The 24,677-nt window shown below is 42.7% G+C and overlaps 1 protein-coding gene across 1 annotated transcript in view; it reads left to right on the forward strand.

Moving 5' to 3' along the window:
- Window positions 1–24,677, forward strand: part of LOC128638873 (zinc finger protein 436) — a 207,833-nt gene that overhangs the window by 163,499 nt on the left and 19,657 nt on the right. The window contains exon 9 of the mRNA XM_053691001.1: window positions 22,250–22,403. Coding sequence (XP_053546976.1) covers window positions 22,250–22,403 — 154 coding nt within the window. The remainder of the gene's footprint in view (window positions 1–22,249; window positions 22,404–24,677) is intronic.

Raw genomic sequence — 24,677 nt, forward strand, 5'->3', positions numbered from 1 at the left:
CACAGCTAGCGAGGGCCAAGTTCATACGGTTTCAATCAGACAACATGACAACTGTTGCGTACATCAACCATCAGGGGGGAACAAGGAGTTCCCTGGCGATGGAAGAAGTGACCAAAATCATTCTATGGGCGGAGTCTCACTCCTGCCACCTGTCTGCTATCCACATCCCAGGAGTGGAAAATTGGGAAGCGGATTTTCTGAGTCGTCAGACATTGCATCCGGGGGAGTGGGAACTCCATCCGGAAATCTTTGCCCAAGTCACTCCTCAGCTGTGGGGCATTCCAGACATGGATCTGATGGCCTCTCGTCAGAACTTCAAAGTTCCTTGCTACGGGTCCAGATCCAGGGATCCCAAGGCGGCTCTAGTGGATGCACTAGTAGCACCTTGGACCTTCAAACTAGCTTATGTGTTCCCGCCGTTTCCTCTCATCCCCAGGCTGGTAGCCAGGATCAATCAGGAGAGGGCGTCGGTGATCTTGATAGCTCCTGCGTGGCCACGCAGGACTTGGTACGCAGATCTGGTGAATATGTCATCGGCTCCTCCTTGGAAGCTACCTTTGAGACGAGACCTTCTTGTTCAGGGTCCGTTCGAACATCCGAATCTGGTTTCACTCCAGCTGACTGCTTGGAGATTGAACGCTTGATCTTATCGAAGCGAGGATTCTCAGATTCTGTTATCGATACTCTTGTTCAGGCCAGAAAGCCTGTAACTAGAAAGATTTACCACAAAATTTGGAAAAAATATATCTGTTGGTGTGAATCTAAAGGATTCCCTTGGGACAAGGTTAAGATTCCTAGGATTCTATCCTTCCTTCAAGAAGGATTGGAAAAAGGATTATCTGCAAGTTCCCTGAAGGGACAGATTTCTGCCTTGTCTGTGTTACTTCACAAAAAGCTGGCCGCTGTGCCAGATGTTCAAGCCTTTGTTCAGGCTCTGGTTAGAATTAAGCCTGTTTACAAACCTTTGACTCCTCCTTGGAGTCTCAATTTAGTTCTTTCAGTTCTTCAGGGGGTTCCGTTTGAACCCTTGCATTCCGTTGATATTAAGTTATTATCTTGGAAAGTTTTGTTTTTAGTTGCAATTTCTTCTGCTAGAAGAGTTTCAGAATTATCTGCTCTGCAGTGTTCTCCTCCTTATCTGGTGTTCCATGCAGATAAGGTGGTTTTACGTACTAAACCTGGTTTTCTTCCAAAAGTTGTTTCTAACAAAAACATTAACCAGGAGATTATCGTACCTTCTCTGTGTCCGAAACCAGTTTCAAAGAAGGAACGTTTGTTGCACAATTTGGATGTTGTTCGCGCTCTAAAATTCTATTTAGATGCTACAAAGGATTTTAGACAAACATCTTCCTTGTTTGTTGTTTATTCCGGTAAAAGGAGAGGTCAAAAAGCAACTTCTACCTCTCTCTCTTTTTGGATTAAAAGCATCATCAGATTGGCTTACGAGACTGCCGGACGGCAGCCTCCCGAAAGAATCACGGCTCATTCCACTAGGGCTGTGGCTTCCACATGGGCCTTCAAGAACGAGGCTTCTGTTGATCAGATATGTAGGGCAGCGACTTGGTCTTCACTGCACACTTTTACCAAATTTTACAAGTTTGATACTTTTGCTTCTTCTGAGGCTATTTTTGGGAGAAAGGTTTTGCAAGCCGTGGTGCCTTCCATTTAGGTGACCTGATTTGCTCCCTCCCTTCATCCGTGTCCTAAAGCTTTGGTATTGGTTCCCACAAGTAAGGATGACGCCGTGGACCGGACACACCTATGTTGGAGAAAACAGAATTTATGTTTACCTGATAAATTACTTTCTCCAACGGTGTGTCCGGTCCACGGCCCGCCCTGGTTTTTTTAATCAGGTCTGATAATTTATTTTCTTTAACTACAGTCACCACGGTACCATATGGTTTCTCCTATGCAAATATTCCTCCTTAACGTCGGTCGAATGACTGGGGTAGGCGGAGCCTAGGAGGGATCATGTGACCAGCTTTGCTGGGCTCTTTGCCATTTCCTGTTGGGGAAGAGAATATCCCACAAGTAAGGATGACGCCGTGGACCGGACACACCGTTGGAGAAAGTGATTTATCAGGTAAACATAAATTCTGTTTTCTGGTTTTAGGAAGGTCAGAAGGCTTCGGCCATTTCTTTGGCGTCTTGGATAAAGCTTTTGATTCACCATGCTTATGTGGAGTCAGGTAAATCCCCGCCACAAAGGATTACGGCTCATTCTACTAGGTCAGTTTCTACTTCATGGGCTTTTAAGAATGAAGCTTCGGTTAATCAGATTTGCAAAGCAGCAACTTGGTCTTCTTTGCATACTTTTACTAAATTCTACCATTTAGATGTTTTTTCTTCTTCAGAAGCAGTTTTCTCCTGTTAAGTGTAGTCAGTCCACGGGTCATCCATTACTTATGGGATTATATCTCCTCCCTAACAGGAAGTGCAAGAGGATCACCGAAGCAGAGCTGCTATATAGCTCCTCCCCTCTACGTCATACCCAGTCATTCTCTTGCACCTAACTAATAGATAGGACGTGTGAGAGGACTGTGGTGTGTTAAACTTAGTTTTTTATTTCTTCAATCAAAAGTTTGTTATTTTAAAACGGCACCGGAGTGTGTTGTTTCTTCTCAGGCAGCATTAGAAGAAGAATCTACCTGAGTTTGTCTATGATCTTAGCGGTCGTAACTAAGATCCACTTGCTGTTCTCGGCCATTCTGAGGAGTGAGGTAACTTCAGAACAGGGGATAGCATGCAGGGCCCACCTGCAAGGAGGTATGTGCAGTATATTATTTTCTAAGGAATGGAATTGACTGAGAAAATACTGCTAATACCGATGTAATGTAAGTGCAGCCTTAAATGCAGTAGTAGCGACTGGTATCAGGCTGATATGTATGTATGTATACTCTGAGGTATTTCTGGGGAATGGAATTCACTAAGAAAATACTGTCTATATTAAAGTAATATTTGAGCCTGCACTACAGTGAAAGCGACTAGCAGCAGGCTTATTAATAACACTTCATAATTTTCATTTTTAAAAACGTTTACTGGCATGTTAATCGTTTTTTCTGAGGTACTTGGTGATAAAACTTTATGGGCATGATTTTTACCACATGGCTGTCGTTTGTTTCTGAATAAAAACAGTTTACTGAGCTTCCCCACTGTTGTAATATGAGTGGGAGGGGCCTATTTTAGCGCTTTATTGCGCAGTAAAAATTTAGTCACAGTCTTCCTGTTTCTTCCTCCATGATCCAGGACGTCTTTAAAGAGCCCAGGGGTCTCCAAAACTAGTTTTGAGGGAGGTAATCAGTCACAGCAGATCTGTGACAGTGTGTTTGACTGTGATAAAAAACGTTTATTATTTCAACTGTTATCCGTTTTGGGTATTAAGGGGTTAATCATCCTTTTGCTTGTGGGTGCAATTCTCTGCTAACTTTATACATTTTCTGTTAAAATTTGGTTGTTTTAACATATTTGGTTCATCGTTAATTCAACTGTGTCACATTTTTATGTTTCTTAAAGGTGCAGTAGCGTTGTTTATATAGCTTGTAAATTTATTTAAAAGTTTTTTTCCAAGCTTGCTAGTGTTATTGCTAGTCTGTTTAAACATGTCTGACACAGATGAAGCTGTTTGTTCAATATGTTTAAAGGCCAATGTGGAGCCCAATAGAAATTTGTGCACTCAATGTATAGATGTTACTTTGAATAAAAGTCAAACTTTATATGTGAAAAATATATCACCAGACAACGAGGGGGAAGTTATGCCGACTAACTCTCCTCACGTGTCAGTACCTTCGCCTCTCGCTCAGGAGGTGCGTGATATTGTGGCGCCAAGTACATCAGGACGGCCCATACAAATCACTTTGCAAGACATGGCTAATGTTATGACTGAAGTACTATCTAAACTGCCAGAATTTAGAGGTAAACGAGATCACTCTGGAATAAGAACAGAGTGCACTGATAATAATAGAGCCATGTCTGATACTGCGTCACAATTTGCAGAACATGAGGACGGAGAGCTCCATTCTGTGGGTGACCGATCTGATCCAAGTAAACTGGATTCAGACATTTCAAATTTTAAATTTAAGCTTGAGAACCTCTGTGTATTACTAGGGGAGGTTTTAGCGGCTCTGAATGATTGTAACACGGTTGCAATTCCATAGAAAGTATGTAGGCTGGATAAATACTTTGCGGTACCGGCGTGTACTGACGTTTTTCCTATACCTAAAAGGCTTACAGAAATTGTTAACAAGGAGTGGGATAGACCCGGTGTGCCTTTTTCACCCCCTCCTATATTTAGAAAAATGTTTCCAATAGACGCCACCACACGGGCCTTACGGCAGACGGTCCCTAAGGTGGAGGGAGCAGTTTCTACTCTGGCTAAGCGCACCACTATCCCGGTGGAGGATAGCTGTGCTTTTTCAGATCCAATGGATAAAAAGTTAGAGGGTTACCTTAAGAAAATGTTTGTTCAACAAGGTTTTATATTACAACCCCTTGCATGCATTGCGCCTGTCACTGCTGCAGCGGCATTCTGGTTTGAGTCTCTGGAAGAGACCCTTGACACAGCTCCATTGGATGAGATTATAAACAAGCTTAAAGCCCTTAAGCTAGCTAATTCATTTATTTCTGATGCCGTAGTACACTTAACCAAACTTACGGCTAAGAACTCCGGATTCGCCATTCAAGCGCGTAGAGCGCTGTGGCTTAAATCCTGGTCAGCTGATGTGACTTCTAAATCTAAATTGCTTAATATTCCTTTCAAAGGGCAGACATTATTCGGGCCCGGTTTGAAAGAAATTATCGCTGACATTACTGGAGGTAAGGGCCATGCCCTGCCTCAAGACAGGGCCAAACCAAGGGCTAAACAGTCTAATTTTCGTGCCTTTCGTAACTTCAAGGCAGGAGCAGCATCAACTTCCTCCGCTCCAAGACAAGAAGGAACTGTTGCTCGCTACAGACAGGGCTGGAAACCTAACCAGTCCTGGAACAAGGGCAAGCAGGCCAGAAAACCTGCTGCTGCCCCTAAGACAGCATGAAGTGAGGGCCCCCGATCCGGAAACGGATCTAGTGGGGGGCAGACTTTCTCTCTTCGCCAAGGCTTGGGCAAGAGATGTCCAGGATCCCTGGGCGTTGGAGATCATATCTCAGGGATATCTTCTGGACTTCAAAGCTTCTCCTCCACAAGGGAGATTTCATCTTTCAAGGTTATCAGCAAACCAGATAAAGAAAGAGGCGTTTCTACGCTGTGTACAAGACCTCTTACTAATGGGAGTGATCCACCCAGTTCCGCGGTCGGAACACGGACAAGGGTTCTATTCAAATCTGTTTGTGGTTCCCAAAAAAGAGGGAACCTTCAGACCAATCTTGGACTTAAAGATCCTAAACAAATTCCTAAGAGTTCCATCGTTCAAAATGGAAACTATTCGAACCATCTTACCCATGATCCAAGAGGGTCAGTACATGACCACAGTGGATCTAAAGGGTGCCTACCTTCACATACCGATTCACAAGGATCATTACCGGTATCTAAGATTTGCCTTCCTAAACAGGCATTACCAGTTTGTAGCTCTTCCCTTCGGGTTAGCTACGGCTCCAAGAATCTTTACAAAGGTTCTGGGCTCTCTTCTGGCGGTACTAAGACCGCGAGGCATAGCGGTAGCTCCGTACCTAGACGACATTCTGATACAAGCGTCAAGTTTCCAAACTGCCAAGTCTCATACAGAGTTAGTTCTGACATTTCTAAGGTCGCATGGGTGGAAGGTGAACGTAGAAAAGAGTTCTCTATTGCCACTCACAAGAGTTCCCTTCTTGGGGACTCTTATAGATTCTGTAGAAATGAAAATTTACCTGACGGAGGACAGGTTATCAAAACTTCTAAATGCTTGCCGTGTCCTTCATTCCATTCAACACCCGTCAGTGGCTCAGTGCATGGAGGTAATCGGCTTAATGGTAGCGGCAATGGACATAGTACCTTTTGCGCGCCTGCATCTCAGACCGCTGCAATTGTGCATGCTAAGTCAGTGGAATGGGGATTACTCAGATTTGTCCCCTCTGCTAACTCTGGATCAAGAGACCAGAGATTCTCTTCTATGGTGGCTTTCTCGGCCACATCTGTCCAAGGGGATGCCCTTCCGCAGGCCAGATTGGACGATTGTAACAACAGACGCCAGCCTTCTAGGTTGGGGCGCAGTCTGGAATTCCCTGAAGGCTCAGGGATCATGGACTCAGGAGGAGAGACTCCTTCCAATAAACATTCTGGAATTAAGAGCAATTTTCAATGCTCTTCTGGCTTGGCCTCAGTTAGCAACTCTGAGGTTCATCAGGTTTCAGTCGGACAACATCACGACTGTGGCTTACATCAACCATCAAGGAGGAACAAGGAGTTCCCTAGCGATGATGGAAGTCTCAAAGATAATTCGCTGGGCAGAGTCTCACTCTTGCCACCTGTCAGCGATCCACATCCCAGGCGTGGAGAACTGGGAGGCGGATTTTCTAAGTCGCCAGACCTTTCATCCGGGGGAGTGGGAACTTCATCCGGAGGTGTTTGCCCAACTGCTTCATCATTGGGGCAAACCAGATCTGGATCTCATGGCGTCTCGCCAGAACGCCAAGCTTCCTTGTTACGGATCCAGGTTCAGGGACCCGGGAGCAGTACTGATAGATGCTCTGACAGCACCTTGGGTCTTCAACATGGCTTATGTGTTTCCACCCTTCCCGATGCTTCCTCGATTGATTGCCAGGATCAAACAGGAGAGAGCATCGATGATTCTAATAGCGCCTGCGTGGCCACGCAGGACCTGGTATGCAGATCTAGTGGACATGTCGTCCTGTCCACCATGGTCTCTGCCTCTGAGACAGGACCTTCTGATTCAGGGTCCTTTCAAACATCCAAATCTAATTTCTCTGAGGCTGACTGCATGGAGATTGAACGCTTGATTCTATCAAAGCGGGGATTCTCGGAGTCAGTGATTGATACCTTAATACAGGCTAGGAAACCTGTTACCAGGAAAATTTACCATAAAATATGGCGTAAATACTTATATTGGTGCGAATCCAAGAGTTACTCATGGAGTAAGGTTAGGATTCCTAGGATATTGTCTTTTCTACAAGAAGGTTTAGAAAAGGGTTTATCTGCTAGTTCGTTAAAGGGACAGATTTCAGCTCTGTCTATCCTTTTACACAAGCGTCTGGCAGAAGTTCCAGACGTTCAGGCTTTTTGTCAGGCTTTGGCTAGGATTAAGCCTGTGTTTAAGACTGTTGCTCTGCCGTGGAGCTTAAACTTAGTTCTTAACGTTCTGCAAGGTGTTCCGTTTGAACCCCTTCATTCCATTGATATCAAACTGTTATCTTGGAAAGTTCTGTTTTTAATGGCTATTTCCTCGGCTCGAAGAGTCTCTGAGTTATCGGCCTTACATTGTGATTCTCCTTATCTGATTTTTCATTCAGACAAGGTAGTTCTGCGCACTAAACCTGGGTTCTTACCTAAGGTAGTCACTAACAAGAATATCAATCAAGAGATTGTTGTTCCATCATTGTGCCCTAACCCTTCTTCAAAGAAGGAACGACTTCTGCACAATCTGGACGTCGTCCGTGCCCTGAAATTTTATTTGCAGGCAACTAAAGATTTTCGTCAAACTTCTTCCCTGTTTGTCGTTTATTCTGGACAGAGGAGAGGTCAAAAAGCTTTGGCTACCTCTCTCTCTTTTTGGCTTCGTAGCATAATACGTTTAGCCTATGAGACTGCTGGACAGCAGCCTCCTGAAAGGATTACGGCTCATTCTACTAGAGCTGTGGCTTCCACTTGGGCCTTTAAGAATGAGGCCTCTGTTGAACAGATTTGCAAGGCTGCAACTTGGTCTTCACTTCACACTTTTTCAAAATTTTACAAATTTGACACTTTTGCTTCTTCAGAGGCTGTTTTTGGGAGAAAGGTTCTACAGGCAGTGGTTCCTTCCGTGTAAAGATCCTGCCTCTCCCTCCCGTCATCTGTGTACTTTTAGCTTTGGTATTGGTATCCCATAAGTAATGGATGACCCGTGGACTAACTACACTTAACAGGAGAAAATATAATTTATGCTTACCTGATAAATTCATTTCTCCTGTAGTGTAGTCAGTCCACGGCCCGCCCTGTTTTTTACGGCAGGTCTAAATTTTAAATTAAACTCCAGTCACCACTGCACCCTATAGTTTTCTCCTTTCTCGTTTGGTTTCGGTCGAATGACTGGGTATGACGTAGAGGGGAGGAGCTATATAGCAGCTGTGCTTGGGTGATCCTCTTGCACTTCCTGTTAGGGAGGAGATATAATCCCATAAGTAATGGATGACCCGTGGACTGACTATACTACAGGAGAAATGAATTTATCAGGTAAGCATAAATTATATTTTTGGTAGAAAAGTACTTCAGGCAGCTGTTTCAGTCTGATTCTTCTGCTTATAATTTCATTTTTTTTCATTATAAAGATTAAAACTTTTGATTTGGGTTGTGGATTGTTGTTTCAGCGGAATTGGCTGTCTTTATTTTATCCCTCCCTCTCTAGTGACTCTTGCGTGGAGTTCCACATCTTGGGTATTTGTTATCCCATAAGTCACTAGCTCATGGACTCTTGCCAATATGAAAGAAATGAATTTATCAGGTAAATTCTTACATAAATTGTTTTTTGTCGTTTATGCGGGTAGACGTAAGGGCCAGAAGGCCACTGTGTATTCCTTGTCTTTCTGGTTGAGGAATGTCATCCGCTTAGCTTATGAGAAAGTGGGACAGCAGCCTCCTGAGAGGATAACGGCTGATTCCACTAGAGCAGTTGCTTCTTCCTGGGCTTTTAAGAACAGAGCCTCAGTGGATCATATTTGTAAGGCGGCTACATGGTCGTCCTTACATACTTTTTCTAAATTTTACAAATTTAATGTGTTTGCTTCGGCTGAAGTAGCTTTTGGGAGAAAGGTGTTGCATGCTGTGGTACCCTGAGATTAGGGTCCGCCTTTTTCTTTTTTGCCCGCGCGTTATTCATTCAGTGTCCTCTGGAGCTTGGGTATTGTTTCCCAACAGTAAGGAATGAAGTTGTGGACTCTCCCTGCATTTGGAAAGAAAACAAAATATATGCTTACCAGATAAATTCCTTTCTTTCCTTGCAGGGAGAGTTCACGACCCCGCCCATCAGAATTTTTGGGCGGCTCCCTTTGTTTTTCTTCTGGCACCGTTATACCCTGATGTTTCTATGTTTCTCTTACTTTTCCTTGTTCCTTCGGCTGAATGACTGGGGTGAAGTGGGAGTGATATTTAATTCTTTTTCTGGGGTGTCTTTGCCTCCTCCTGGTAGCTAGGAATTGTTTTCCCCAACAATAAGGAATGAAGTCGCGGACTCTCCCTTCCAGGAAAGAAAGGAATTTATCTGGTAAGCATACAATTTTTTTCCCTGCTCCTTTTATGATTCTTATTCCTTTTTCTTACCTCATTTTGCTTGGCTATATGTTAGACTGAGAGGAAGGAGGGTTTTTATAGAGCTCTTGGAGTTTGGGAATCTTTGCCTCCTCCTTAGTGATAAGGAAAATTATTTTCCTGGAGTAATGAATAGTGGGCTCTCACCACCATGAAAGAAATGGATTTATCAGGTAGGCATAAATTATGTTTTTCCTGTTTTTAATTTACTTGACATTGGATAATGTCAGACATAATTCCACTTTTTTAATAAAACTGTTCTAATGTATGTTGCAGTAAGAGCTGTTAAAAATGTAGTATTTTGTGGCTATATTATTGTTGTTGTCTTTGTCATAAATGTTAGAATGGCATTTGCTTTGGCGCATACATTGTTTTTGGATTTTATTACACTCACATTTCATATTTATATTTTACACATTTGGTATTTGTATTTCTTCTATAAGATACGACGAGTCCACGGATTCATCCTTTACTTGTGGGATATTATCCTCCTGCTAACAGGAAGTGGCAAGGAGCACCACAGCAGAGCTGTCTATATAGCTCCTCCCTTGACTCCACCCCACCAGTCATTCTCTTTGCCTACTTTAAGTAATAGAAAGGGTAAAGTGAAAGAGGTGATAAAATGTTAGTTTTTTATTTTCTTCAAGCAAGACTTTTTTATTTTAAATGGTACCGGTGAGTGCTATTTTTTCACAGACAGCAGATGGATGAAGACTTCTGCCTGGAGACTGATGATCTTAGCAGTTGTTACTAAGATCCAGAGTAGTTCCCACAGAATGGCTGAGGAGTACTTAAAGGGACAGTACACGGTAAAATTGTTTTTCCATTAATGTATTTGCAATGACTTGTTATACCAGCTTCAGAGTATAAAATATTTGAAAAATTGCATTTTCGGGTTTATTTGTGTATATGAAGTAGCTGGTTTTGTGCTTTGAAACCACAGCCTATTACAAGGGGTTGAACTTAAGGTAATATCAGGTCTCATGTTATCACTTTTATGTACACAGACTGGCTTCCTTATCTTATAATTGTCTGGGACACCAAAACTCAATACATAGAGATAACAATGGGAAATTATCATTTCTCCAACATAGGTGTGTCCGGTCCACGGCGTCATCCTTACTTGTGGGATATTCTCTTCCCCAACAGGAAATGGCAAAGAGCCCAGCAAAGCTGGTCACATGATCCCTCCTAGGCTCCGCCTACCCCAGTCATTCTCTTTGCCGTTGTACAGGCAACATCTCCACGGAGATGGCTTAGAGTTTTTTAGTGTTTAACTGTAGTTTTTATTATTCAATCAAGAGTTTGTTATTTTGAAATAGTGCTGGTATGTACTATTTACTCAGAAACAGAAAAGAGATGAAGAATTCTGTTTGTATGAGGAAAATGATTTTAGCAACCGTCACTAAAATCCATGGCTGTTCCACACAGGACTGTTGAGAGCAATTAACTTCAGTTGGGGGAACAGTGTGCAGTCTCTTGCTGCTTGAGGTATGACACATTCTAACAAGACGATGTAATGCTGGAAGCTGTCATTTTCCCTATGGGATCCGGTAAGCCATGTTTATTACGATTGTAAATAAGGGCTTCACAAGGGCTTATTAAGACTGTAGACTTTTTCTGGGCTAAATCGATTCATTATTAACACATATTTAGCCTTGAGGAATCATTTTATCTGGGTATTTTGATATAATAATATCGGCAGGCACTGTATTAGACACCTTATTCTGTAGGGGCTTTCCCAAAGCATAAGCAGAGCCTCATTTTCGCGCCGGTGTTGCGCACTTGTTTTTGAGAGGCATGGCATGCAGTCGCATGTGAGAGGAGCTCTGATACTTAGAAAAGACTTTCTGAAGGCGTCATTTGGTATCGTATTCCCCTTTGGGCTTGGTTGGGTCTCAGCAAAGCAGATACCAGGGACTGTAAAGGGGTTAAAGTTCAAAACGGCTCCGGTTCCGTTATTTTAAGGGTTAAAGCTTCCAAATTTGGTGTGCAATATTTTTAAGGCTTTAAGACACTGTGGTGAAAATTTGGTGAATTTTGAACAATTCCTTCATGTTTTTTCGCAATTGCAGTAATAAAGTGTGTTCAGTTTAAAATTTAAAGTGACAGTAACGGTTTTATTTTAAAACGTTTTTTGTACTTTGTTATCAAGTTTATGCCTGTTTAACATGTCTGAACTACCAGATAGACTGTGTTCTGAATGTGGGGAAGCCAGAATTCCTATTCATTTAAATAAATGTGATTTATGTGATAATGACAATGATGCCCAAGATGATTCCTCAAGTGAGGGGAGTAAGCATGGTACTGCATCATTCCCTCCTTCGTCTACACGAGTCTTGCCCACTCAGGAGGCCCCTAGTACATCTAGCGCGCCAATACTCCTTACTATGCAACAATTAACGGCTGTAATGGATAATTCTGTCAAAAACATTTTAGCCAAAATGAACACTTATCAGCGTAAGCGCGGCTGCTCTGTTTTAGATACTGAAGAGCATGACGACGCTGATAATAATATTTCCGAAGGGCCCCTAACCCAGTCTGATGGGGCCAGGGAGGTTTTGTCTGAGGGAGAAATTACTGATTCAGGGAACATTTCTCAACAGGCTGAACCTGATGTGATTGCATTTAAATTTAAGTTGGAACATCTCCGCATTCTGCTTAAGGAGGTATTATCCACTTTGGATGATTGTGACAAGTTGGTCATCCCAGAGAAACTATGTAAAATGGACAAGTTCCTAGAGGTGCCGGGGCTCCCAGAGGCTTTTCCTATACCCAAGCGGGTGGCGGACATTGTTAATAAGGAATGGGAAAGGCCCGGTATTCCTTTCGTCCCTCCCCCCATATTTAAAAAATTGTTTCCTATGGTCGACCCCAGAAAGGACTTATGGCAGACAGTCCCCAAGGTCGAGGGAGCGGTTTCCACTTTAAACAAACGCACCACTATACCCATAGAGGATAGTTGTGCTTTCAAAGATCCTATGGATAAAAAATTAGAAGGTTTGCTTAAAAAGATGTTTGTTCAGCAAGGTTACCTTCTACAACCAATTTCATGCATTGTCCCTGTCGCTACAGCCGCATGTTTCTGGTTCGATGATCTGATAAAGGCGGTCGATAGTGATTCTCCTCCCTTTGAGGAGATTATGGACAGAATCAATGCTCTCAAATTGGCTAATTCTTTCACCCTAGACGCCACTTTGCAATTGGCTAGGTTAGCGGCTAAGAATTCTGGGTTTGCTATTGTGGCGCGCAGAGCGCTTTGGTTGAAATCTTGGTCGGCTGATGCGTCTTCCAAGAACAAGCTACTTAACATTCCTTTCAAGGGGAAAACGCTGTTTGGCCCTGACTTGAAAGAGATTATCTCTGATATCACTGGGGGTAAGGGCCACGCCCTTCCTCAGGATCGGCCTTTCAAGGCAAAAAATAAACCTAATTTTCGTCCCTTTCGTAGAAACGGACCAGCCCAAGGTGCTACGTCCTCTAAGCAAGAGGGTAATACTTATCAAGCCAAGCCAGCTTGGAGACCAATGCAAGGCTGGAACAAGGGAAAGCAGGCCAAGAAACCTGCCACTGCTACCAAGACAGCATGAAATGTTGGCCCCCGATCCGGGACCGGATCTGGTGGGGGGCAGACTCTCTCTCTTCGCTCAGGCTTGGGCAAGAGATGTTCTGGATCCTTGGGCGCTAGAAATAGTCTCCCAAGGTTACCTTCTGGAATTCAAGGGACTTCCCCCAAGGGGGAGGTTCCACAGGTCTCAGTTGTCTTCAGACCACATAAAAAGACAGGCATTCTTACATTGTGTAGAAGACCTGTTAAAAATGGGAGTGATTCATCCTGTTCCATTAAGAGAACAAGGGATGGGGTTCTACTCCAATCTGTTCATAGTTCCCAAAAAAGAGGGAACGTTCAGACCAATCTTAGATCTCAAGATCTTAAACAAGTTTCTCAAGGTTCCATCGTTCAAGATGGAAACCATTCGAACTATTCTTCCTTCCATCCAGGAAGGTCAATTCTTGACCACGGTGGATTTAAAGGATGCGTATCTACATATTCCTATCCACAAGGAACATCATCGGTTCCTAAGGTTCGCATTCCTGGACAAACATTACCAGTTCGTGGCGCTTCCTTTCGGATTAGCCACTGCTCCAAGGATTTTCACAAAGGTACTAGGGTCCCTTCTAGCTGTGCTAAGACCAAGGGGCATTGCTGTAGTACCTTACTTGGACGACATTCTGATTCAAGCGTCGTCCCTTCCTCAAGCAAAGGCTCACACGGACATTGTCCTGGCCTTTCTCAGATCTCACGGATGGAAAGTGAACGTGGAAAAGAGTTCTCTATCCCCGTCAACAAGGGTTCCCTTCTTGGGAACAATAATAGACTCCTTAGAAATGAGGATTTTTCTGACAGAGGCCAGAAAAACAAAACTTCTAGACTCTTGTCGGATACTTCATTCCGTTCCTCTTCCTTCCATAGCTCAGTGCATGGAAGTGATCGGGTTGATGGTAGCGGCAATGGACATAGTTCCTTTTGCGCGCATTCATCTAAGACCATTACAACTGTGCATGCTCAGTCAGTGGAATGGGGACTATACAGACTTGTCTCCGAAGATACAAGTAAATCAGAGGACCAGAGACTCACTCCGTTGGTGGCTGTCCCTGGACAACCTGTCACAAGGGATGACATTCCGCAGACCAGAGTGGGTCATTGTCACGACCGACGCCAGTCTGATGGGCTGGGGCGCGGTCTGGGGATCCCTGAAAGCTCAGGGTCTTTGGTCTCGGGAAGAATCTCTTCTACCGATAAATATTCTGGAACTGAGAGCGATATTCAATGCTCTCAAGGCTTGGCCTCAGCTAGCGAGGGCCAAGTTCATACGGTTTCAATCAGACAACATGACAACTGTTGCGTACATCAACCATCAGGGGGGAACAAGGAGTTCCCTAGCGATGGAAGAAGTGACCAAAATCATTCTATGGGCGGAGTCTCACTCCTGCCACCTGTCTGCTATCCACATCCCAGGAGTGGAAAATTGGGAAGCGGATTTTCTGAGTCGTCAGACATTGCATCCGGGGGAGTGGGAACTCCATCCGGAAATCTTTGCCCAAGTCACTCAGCTGTGGGGCATTCCAGACATGGATCTGATGGCCTCTCGTCAGAACTTCAAAGTTCCTTGCTACGGGTCCAGATCCAGGGATCCCAAGGCGGCTCTAGTGGATGCACTAGTAGCACCTTGGACCTTCAAACTAGCTTATGTGTTCCCGCCGTTTCCTCTCATCCCCAGGCTGGTAGCCAGGATCAATCAGGAGAGGGCGTCGGTGATCTTGATAGCTCCTGCGTGGCCACGCAGGACTTGGTATGCAGATCTGGTGAATATGTCATCGGTTCCACCTTGGAAGCTACCTTTGAGACGAGACCTTCTTGTTCAGGGTCCGTTCGAACATCCGAATCTGGTTTCACTCCAGCTGACTGCTTGGAGATTGAACGCTTGATTTTATCGAAGCGTGGGTTCTCAGATTCTGTTATCGATACTCTTGTTCAGGCCAGAAAGCCTGTAACTAGAAAGATTTACCACAAAATTTGGAAAAAATATATCTGTTGGTGTGAATCTAAAGGATTCCCTTGGGACAAGGTTAAGATTCCTAGGATTCTATCCTTCCTTCAAGAAGGATTGGAAAAAGGATTATCTGCTAGTTCCCTGAAGGGACAGATTTCTGCCTTGTCGGTGTTACTTCACAAAAAACTGGCTGCTGTGCCAGATGTTCAAGCCTTTGTTCAGGCTCTGGTTAGAATTAAGCCTGTTTACAAAACTTTGACTCCTCCTTGGAGTCTCAATTTAGTTCTTTCAGTTCTTCAGGGGGTTCCGTTTGAACCCTTGCATTCCGTTGATATTAAGTTATTATCTTGGAAAGTTTTGTTTTTAGTTGCAATTTCTTCTGCTAGAAGAGTTTCAGAATTATCTGCTCTGCAGTGTTCTCCTCCTTATCTGGTGTTCCATGCAGATAAGGTGGTTTTACGTACTAAACCTGGTTTTCTTCCAAAAGTTGTTTCTAACAAAAACATTAACCAGGAGATTATCGTACCTTCTCTGTGTCCGAAACCAGTTTCAAAGAAGGAACGTTTGTTGCACAATTTGGATGTTGTTCGCGCTCTAAAATTCTATTTAGATGCTACAAAGGATTTTAGACAAACATCTTCCTTGTTTGTTGTTTATTCCGGTAAAAGGAGAGGTCAAAAAGCAACTTCTACCTCTCTCTCTTTTTGGATTAAAAGCATCATCAGATTGGCTTACGAGACTGCCGGACGGCAGCCTCCCGAAAGAATCACAGCTCATTCCACTAGGGCTGTGGCTTCCACATGGGCCTTCAAGAACGAGGCTTCTGTTGATCAGATATGTAGGGCAGCGACTTGGTCTTCACTGCACACTTTTACCAAATTTTACAAGTTTGATACTTTTGCTTCTTCTGAGGCTATTTTTGGGAGAAAGGTTTTGCAAGCCGTGGTGCCTTCCATTTAGGTGACCTGATTTGCTCCCTCCCTTCATCCGTGTCCTAAAGCTTTGGTATTGGTTCCCACAAGTAAGGATGACGCCGTGGACCGGACACACCTATGTTGGAGAAAACAGAATTTATGTTTACCTGATAAATTACTTTCTCCAACGGTGTGTCCGGTCCACGGCCCGCCCTGGTTTTTTTTAATCAGGTCTGATAATTTATTTTCTTTAACTACAGTCACCACGGTACCATATGGTTTCTCCTATGCAAATATTCCTCCTTAACGTCGGTCGAATGACTGGGGTAGGCGGAGCCTAGGAGGGATCATGTGACCAGCTTTGCTGGGCTCTTTGCCATTTCCTGTTGGGGAAGAGAATATCCCACAAGTAAGGATGACGCCGTGGACCGGACACACCGTTGGAGAAAGTAATTTATCAGGTAAACATAAATTCTGTTTTTATTACTTAACTATCCTGTATCCCACAGAGTGTAACTTCTTCTGCTGGCTGTGTTTACTTAGGCTTGTCAATAGCCTATACTCCAGTATCAAAACTTTCAGTATAGGTTGGGAAACCACAAGCTAAATCAGCTATTTCAAATGCCAAAAGAGGGGTAAAGGAGCTACTTGCAACCAATTTAATACACTCTGGCAGGTAAAAAGGATCATTGGGAATAATTTAAAGGGGAGAAAGTTTTTGGGTGAACTGTCCCTTTAAGAAACTTCAGTGTGAGGAACGTGTTTCATGCTACAAGCATTGAGGTATGTTCAGTCATTTTTTTCTGGAGAGACTGTGTTATTTCAGAATTGGCTGACAGTATCCCCATGAGGGAAAGGGTAAGCAGTAATCCTAATGTATAGAGAGGGGTATTACTGAACTTGTATATTGGGCTATAAAAAATGGTTGACACTGATGATATGATGTTTGTGGGCAAACGTTTCTATGTTGGGAGTTAAAGATAACGTTTTTTGTGGCAAACGTTTTGACTTTATTTTAACAATGGAGGGTACACATGGCTTCACTTAGATGGGTATATGAACCCACATGACTAGGTTTTAGACCGCTCTGGTGCGGTTATTGTTAAGGCTGTGAGACATCGAGTTAGATGGGCTGGGCCTATTTTTGCGCCTCAGTTGCGCAGTTGTTTTTCCCATGCAAGCAGCAAGCTCCCCTCCGGTGGGCCTTTCAGGAAATTTTGGGCCTAATCGAAGGGTTAATCCGATTTTACAGACCCCTGAGGGCAGGTAGGCGCCACAGCAGGGCTGTGGCGAGGTGCAGGAGGTGTTTTTGTTTAACTATAACGTTTTTGGTACAACGTTTTTTGTTCATAAGGGTTAAGTATTCCTTTCCTTGTGGGGCAATCTTAGCTGACAAGTTGGGATACATATATCATAAAATTGAGATAATTTTATCGTTTTAAAGCAGTTTTGGAAAAATTGTATGCTTTTTTTTTTCTCTTAAAGGCGCAGTACCGTTTTTTTCAGATTATTTTTTTCACAAAATAGTGTTTTCAAGCCTGTTTGTGGTCATTACTAGCCTGTTTTAACATGTCTGACATTGAGGAAAGCCAATATTCTATGTGTTTAGAAGCCATTGTGGAACCCCCACTTCAAATGTGTCCCTCGTGTACTGAAAGGGCCTTACATTGCAAAGAACATATTTTAGCTGATAAAAGTATGTCTCGGGATGATTCTCAGTCAGAAGAGAATCCGGTTATGCCATCTACTTTTCCCCAAGTGTCACAACCTTTAACGCCTGCCCAAGCGACGCCAAGTACTTCTAGTGTGTTTAATTCTTTCACCTTGCAAGATATGGCTGCAGTTATGTCTACTACCCTTACAGAGTTATTATCTAAACTGTCTGCTTTACAGGGTAAGCGCAGTAGGTCCGGTATTAGAGTAAATGCTGAGCCCTCTGATGCTTTATTGGCCATCTCCGATGTACCCTCAGTGTTCTGATTTGGGGGTGGGGGAATTGCTGTCTGAGGGAGAGCTTTCTGATTCAGGAAAGATGTTCCCTCAAACAGGCTTAGATATGACGGCCTTTAAGTTTAAGCTTGAACACCTCCGCTTGTTACTCAGGGAGGTTTTAGCGACTCTGGATGATTGTGACCCTATTGTCATCCAACCAGAGAGACTGTGTAAAATGGATAAATATCTAGAGGTCCCTACTTACACTAATGTTTTACCAGTCCCTAGAAGAATTTCGGACATTGTTACTAAGGAATGGGATAGACCAGGCATTCCGTTCTCTCCCCCTCCTACTTTTAAGAAAATGTTTCCCATATCTGACACCATTCGGGATTCGTGGCAGACGGTCCCTAAGGTGGAGGGAGCTGTTTCTACCCTGGCTAAGCGTACAACTATACCTATTGAGGACAGTTGTGCTTTCAAAGATCCTATGGATAAAAAATTAGAAGGGCTTCTAAAGAAGTTGTTTGTTCATCAGGGTTTTCTTCTGCAACCTATAGCGTGCATTGTTCCAGTAACTACTGCAGCAGCTTTTTGGTTTGAGGCTCTAGAGGAGTCTCTTAAGGTTGAGACCTCATTAGATGATATTTTGGATAAAATGAAGGCTCTCAAGCTAGCAAATTCTTTTATTACAGATGCCGCTTTCCAAATGGCTAAATTAGTGGCTAAGAATGCAGGCTTTGCCATTTTAGCGCGTAGAGCGTTATGGCTTAAGTCATGGTCTGCTGATGTGTCATCTAAATCCAAGCTTTTAGCTATTCCCTTTAAGGGTAAGACCCTATTCGGGCCTGAACTTAAGGAGATCATTTCTGACATTACTGGAGGTAAAGGTTATGCCCTTTCTCAGGACAAGACGGTTAAAATGAGGACCAAACAGAATAATTTTCGTTCCTTTCCTAAAGGCGGTCCCTCTACTTCCTCATCCGCCTCCAAGCAGGAGGGGAACTTTGCTCAATCCAAGTCAGTCTGAAGACCTAACCAGACCTGGAATAAAGGTAAACAGGCCAAGAAGGCCGCTGCTGCTACCAAGACAGCATGAAGGGGCAGCCCCCGATTCTGGGACCGGATCTAGTAGGGGGCAGACTTTCTTTCTTCACTCGGGCAAGAGGCGTTCAGGATTCCTGGGCATTAGAAATTGGGACCCAGGAGTATTGTCTAGAATTCAAAGATTCTCTCCCAAGGGGGTGATTTCATCTTTCATGTAAACCAGACAAAAAGAGAGGCGTTCTTACGCTGTGTAGAAGACCTATATACCATTGGTGTAATCTGTCCAGTTCCAAAAGTAGAACAGGGGCAGGGGTTTTACTCCAATCTGTTAGTGGTTCCCAAAAAGAGGGAACCCTCAGACAGATTTTAGATCTCAAAACTCTAAACAAATTTCTCAAAGTCCCATCCTTCAAGATGGAGACCATACGAACAATTTTACCAGTGATCCAGGAGGGTCAATATATGACCACCGTGGATTTGAAGGATGCGTATCTTCACATTCCTATCCACAAAGATCATCACCAGTTCCTCAGGTTCGCCTTCCTGGACAAACATTACCAGTTTGTGGCCCTTCCTTTCGGTTTGGCCACTGCTCCCAGAATTTTCACAAAGGTGCTAGGGTCCATTCTGGCGGTTCTAAGGCCGCAGGGCATAGCAGTGGCGCCCTATCTGGACGATATTTTGATTCAGGCGTCAGCTTACCATCTAGCCAAATCTCACACGGACATCGTGTTGGCTTTTCTAAGAGCTCACGGGTGGAAGGTGAACATAAAAAAGAGTTCACTTGTTCCTCTGACAAGAGTTCCATTCCTAGGAACTTTGATAGACTCGGTAGAAATGAAGATTTTTCTGACGGAGATCAGAAAATCAAAGATCTTAACCACTTGCCGAGCACTTCATTCCATTTCTTGGCCATCAGTGGCTCAGTGTATGGAGGTAATTGGACTAATGGTAGCGGCAATGGACATAGTTCCGTTTGCTCGCTTACATCTCAGACCACTGCAGCTGTGCATGCTCAGACAGTGGAATGGGGATTACGCAGATTTATCTCTGCGGATAAATCTGGATCTAGAGACCAGAGACTCTCTTCTTTGGTGGTTGTCACAGGATTATCTGTCCCAGGGAATGTGCTTCCGCAGGCCAGCATGGGTCATAGTGATGACGGACACCAGCCTCTTGGGCTGGGTTGCAGTCTGGAATTCCCTGAAGGCTCAGGGTGTGTGGACTCAGGAGGAGTCCTTATTACCAATAAATATTCTGGAACTGAGAGCGATATTCAACGCGCTTCAAGCGTGGCCTCAGCTGGCTTCGGCCAAATTCATAAGATTCCAGTCGGACAATATCACGACTGTAGCATATATCAATCTTCAAGGGGGAACAAAGAGTTCTCTAGCGATGATAGAGGTTTTCAAAGTAATTCAATGGGCAGAGACTCACTCTTGCCATCTATCAGCAATATATATCCCAGGAGTGGAGAACTGGGAAGCAGATTTTCTAAGTCGTTAGACTTTTCATCTGGGGGAGTGGGAACTCCATCCGGAGGTGTTTGCAAAATTGATTCATCAATGGGGCACACCAGAATTGGATCTGACGGCATCTCTTCAGAATGCCAAACTTCCTTGTTACGGGTCCAGATCAAGGGATCCTCAAGCAGTACTGATAGATGCTCTAGCAGTACCGTGGTCGTTCAACCTGGCTTATGTGTTTCCTCCTTTTCCTCTTCTACCTCATCTGATTGCAAGAATCAAACAGGAGAGGGCTTCGGTAATATTGATAGCGCCTGCGTGGCCACGCAGGACTTGGTTTGCAGACCTGGTGGAAATGTCATCTCTGCCAACGTGGGAACAGCCACTGAGACAGGACCTTCTCATTCAGGGGCCGTTCCAACATCCAAATCTAGTTTCTCTGCAGCTGACTGCCTGGAGATTGAACGCTTGATTCTATCTAAGCGGGGATTCTCTGAGTTGGTCATTGATACCTTGGTTCAGGCTCGGAAGCCTGTCACTAGGAAAATTTATCATAAGATATGGCGTAAATATCTTTATTGGTGCGAATCCAAAGGCTACTCATATGGAGTAAGATCAGGATTCTTAGGATTTTGTCCTTTCTCCAAGAATGATGGGAGAAGGGGTTATCAGCTAGTTCCTTAAAGGGACAGATTTCTGCCTTGTCAATCTTACTACACAAGCGTCTGGCAGATGTCCCAGACGTTCAGTCGTTTTGTCAGGCTTTGGTTAGAATTAAGCCTGTGTTTAAACCTGTTGCTCCGCCATGGAGTTTGAATTTAGTTCTTCAAGGGTTTCCGTTTGAACCCATGCATTCCATAGATATTAAACTTCTATCTTGGAGAGTTCTGTTTTTAGTTGCTATCTCTTCTGCTCGAAGAGTTTCTGAGCTATCTGCGTTACAATGCGACTCGCCTTATCTTATATTCCATTCTGATAAGGTGGTTTTGCGTTCTAAACCTGGATTCCTTCCTAAGGTTGTTTCAAATAAGAATATTAATCAGGAAATTGTTGTTCCTTCTCTGTGTCCTAACCCTTCTAAGAAGGATCGTCTGTTACATAACTTGGACGTGGTTCGTGCTTTGAAGTTTTACTTGCAAGCGACCAAGGATTTCCGTCAAACATCTTCTCTGTTTGTTGTCTATTCTGGAAAGCGTAGAGGTCAAAAAGCTACGGCTACCTCTCTTTCTTTTTGGCTGAAAAGCATCATCCGTTTGGCATACGAGACTGCTGGACAGCAGCCTCCTGAAAGAATTGCAGCTCATTCTTATTTAAAAACGATGCTTCTGTTGAACAGTTTTGTAAGGCTGCGACTTGGTCTTCCCTTCATACCTTTTCCAAATTTTACAAATTTGATACTTTTGCTTCTTCTGAGTCTATTTTTGGGAGAAAAGTTCTTCAAGCAGTGGTGCCTTCTGTTTAGGTATCTGTCTTGTCCCTCCCGTTCATCCGTGTCCTGTAGCTTTGGTATTGTATCCCACTAGTAAAGGATGAATCCTTGGACTTGTATCTTATAGAAGAAAATGTATGCTTACCTGATAAATTGATTTCTTCTATGATACGACGAGTCCACGGCCCGCCCTGTCAATTTAAGACAGATTATATTTTTTTGTTTAAAACGTTTGTCACCTCTGCACCTTTTACTTTCTCCTTTTTCTTCCTATACCTTTGGTCGAATGACTGGGGGGTAGAGTCAAGGGAGGAGCTATATAGACAGCTCTGCTGTGGTGCTCTTTGCCACTTCCTGTTAGTAGAAGGATAATATCCCACCAGTAAAAGATGAATCCGTGGATTCGTCGTATCATAGAAGAAATCAATTTATCAGGTAAGCATAAATTTCCTTTTTTATTTTAAGCCTAAAATATACATGACTCAAATCTTTGCAATTTTCTTTTATTTTTGTTTCTTTTAGGATATCCAATAATTGAGCCTGTTACTTTAAAAGCTAAACAGAAGGAGCACCCATCCAACACTGAAAATATTGGTTTGATTGGAAGAAACACTGTTAATTATACAGTAGGTAAGTTGGCATTTTGCTGTGAAATATAGTATTTTCATATGGACTTTTAAGCACATCATTCTGGTTTTAACAACTCATTTTTATATTTTGTGTCTTTTTGTGTATTTTACATGCTTCCCTCTTGAACATATTATAGTGGATCAATATTACACAAGTTTTATATTAAGTCTGCGAACAAGAAAAATACTGTGTACAATAACAATGTTTGGGTTATTTTTTTTTGCATATCCATAACAAAAATGTCTTATTTTAATGAAATAATGTGGAATCTATTTCTACAGTTGAGACAAAAGATAAACAATTCTTAACAGTTGATTATGGCAAGAAGGTGACTTCGCTCTTCCAGGAAACTTGTGTGAAAAATGATTAACCAGGCTGCTTCTCTTTCTGATGTTAACCATGCTTTAATGGCTAGAATGGCCTTCTAATTTCCTCCCATACTAATTTATGATTTATGTAATGACTGGACTTTTATTTTAATCCCACAGAGGATGCATTAACCAAGAGAATTAAGTGGTCTTTGCAACCTGATGATAACGGTAATAAACATAATCTTCCTGAGCAGACATTACAAAAAACCAGGGAGAATATCCTACAAATGTTCAGTCAGAAGAATGCCTACAATACACTGCTCTTGCCCATTAGTTGCATTCCAGACAAGAGATCAAATGCTTCTACTGCAGGTGTGAACAGTTCTGATATTGTTAAAAATCCTGTAAAACTTAACAATGTAAAACCTTACAAGTGCACAGATTGTGGCAGAGCCTTCAGCGTTAAAACTTACTTGATCAAGCATAAACGAACACACACTGGGGAACGACCTTATAAATGTACTTTATGTGAGAAAGGCTTCAGTCAAAAGTCCACTCTAAATGTTCACTTTCGAACCCACACTGGGGAACGACCATATGCTTGTGCAGTTTGTGGCAAATGTTTTATTGATAATTCCGGCCTTATTCAGCATAAAAGAATTCATACTGGGGAAAGGCCATTTCAGTGCTCGTACTGTAAGAAAAGATTCTGTAAGAAAGAACATCTTAAAGTTCATGCTCGAACTCACACAGGAGAGAAACCATATACATGCTCTGGTTGTGGGAAAAGCTTCTGCCACAAAGTATATCTTACAAAACATATTTTAACTCATGCAAGAAATTCCACAAATGAAATATTACCATACATGGAAGAGGATAGCAGAGTTGTCAACGTTACATTGCCATAACATTTCATTGACTGGAAATCTTTACACGTGAAAGGTAATGATGAGAGAACAAATACATTGCAGGCCATGAATCTATTTTGTGGAGGAGCTACCCAAAGTTTGCTTAGGGTTGTATACTAGTTGTGATTTTTTTTTTTTTTTGTTTGGTTTAAACATTATTTTAAGGCTTCATAATAAAGTTAAATCGGATACCTAAAACACACAAGTTTACTCGGATATCACAAACACATTTAGGTTAAATAAATACCTCATTCCTTTTTGGGATTGTTCTTGTTTCACCATAAAACTTTTTGAATTGTAGATGCAGTGCCGCATGTTAAGCTAAAATGTAAGGTCCTCCCAGAGAATCGTTCCAAATATGCTGCTCATTTAATATCTAGTAGAACATGTTAGTAAACGTTTTCACCTTTAATTGGCTACTGTGCACTTTGAAAAGCATTAACCCTTTAAATTGCATTCTTCCGTCCAAGGTATGCATGTAATAAAATTCTATTATATATATATATATATATATATATATATATATGTGTGTGTGTGTGTATATGTATATATATGTGTATATGTAGATATATACTGAATATGATTTTATTTTTTTAATTAATGATTAAAATGTAGATGTACACCAAAATGCTTTTTTTTGCCTTAATCAGTCATTACAAATATTTTTACAATACAAAAACTAACATTTATATATATAAAAAAAAAAATTAAGACCAAAAGCTTAAAAAAACATAAAGGGCCAGATTACAAGTGGAGCTGTATTTAACGCTCCCGCTTGAGTGCCCACTCTGCTAGAAGTAAGTTTTTTGCGCTCGTCGGGTAGCGCTCGTATTACAAGTTGAAAGTTAGTTTTTGCTTATGCGCATAGAAACCAGAACTTAAATTATCACGTGTGTGATAACATATTCCCCCATAGAAGTCAATGGAGCAAAAAAAGTGGGGACCAACCACAACGTCATCGATTACTAGTGGGAATATTACTCCTTGTCAGCAGGAGAGGCAAAGAGCACCACAGCAAAGCTGTTAAGTATCACTATCTTTCACATAAACCACAG

Source organism: Bombina bombina, chromosome 8, assembly GCF_027579735.1.
Source record: "Bombina bombina isolate aBomBom1 chromosome 8, aBomBom1.pri, whole genome shotgun sequence".
Lineage (NCBI taxonomy): Eukaryota > Metazoa > Chordata > Amphibia > Anura > Bombinatoridae > Bombina > Bombina bombina.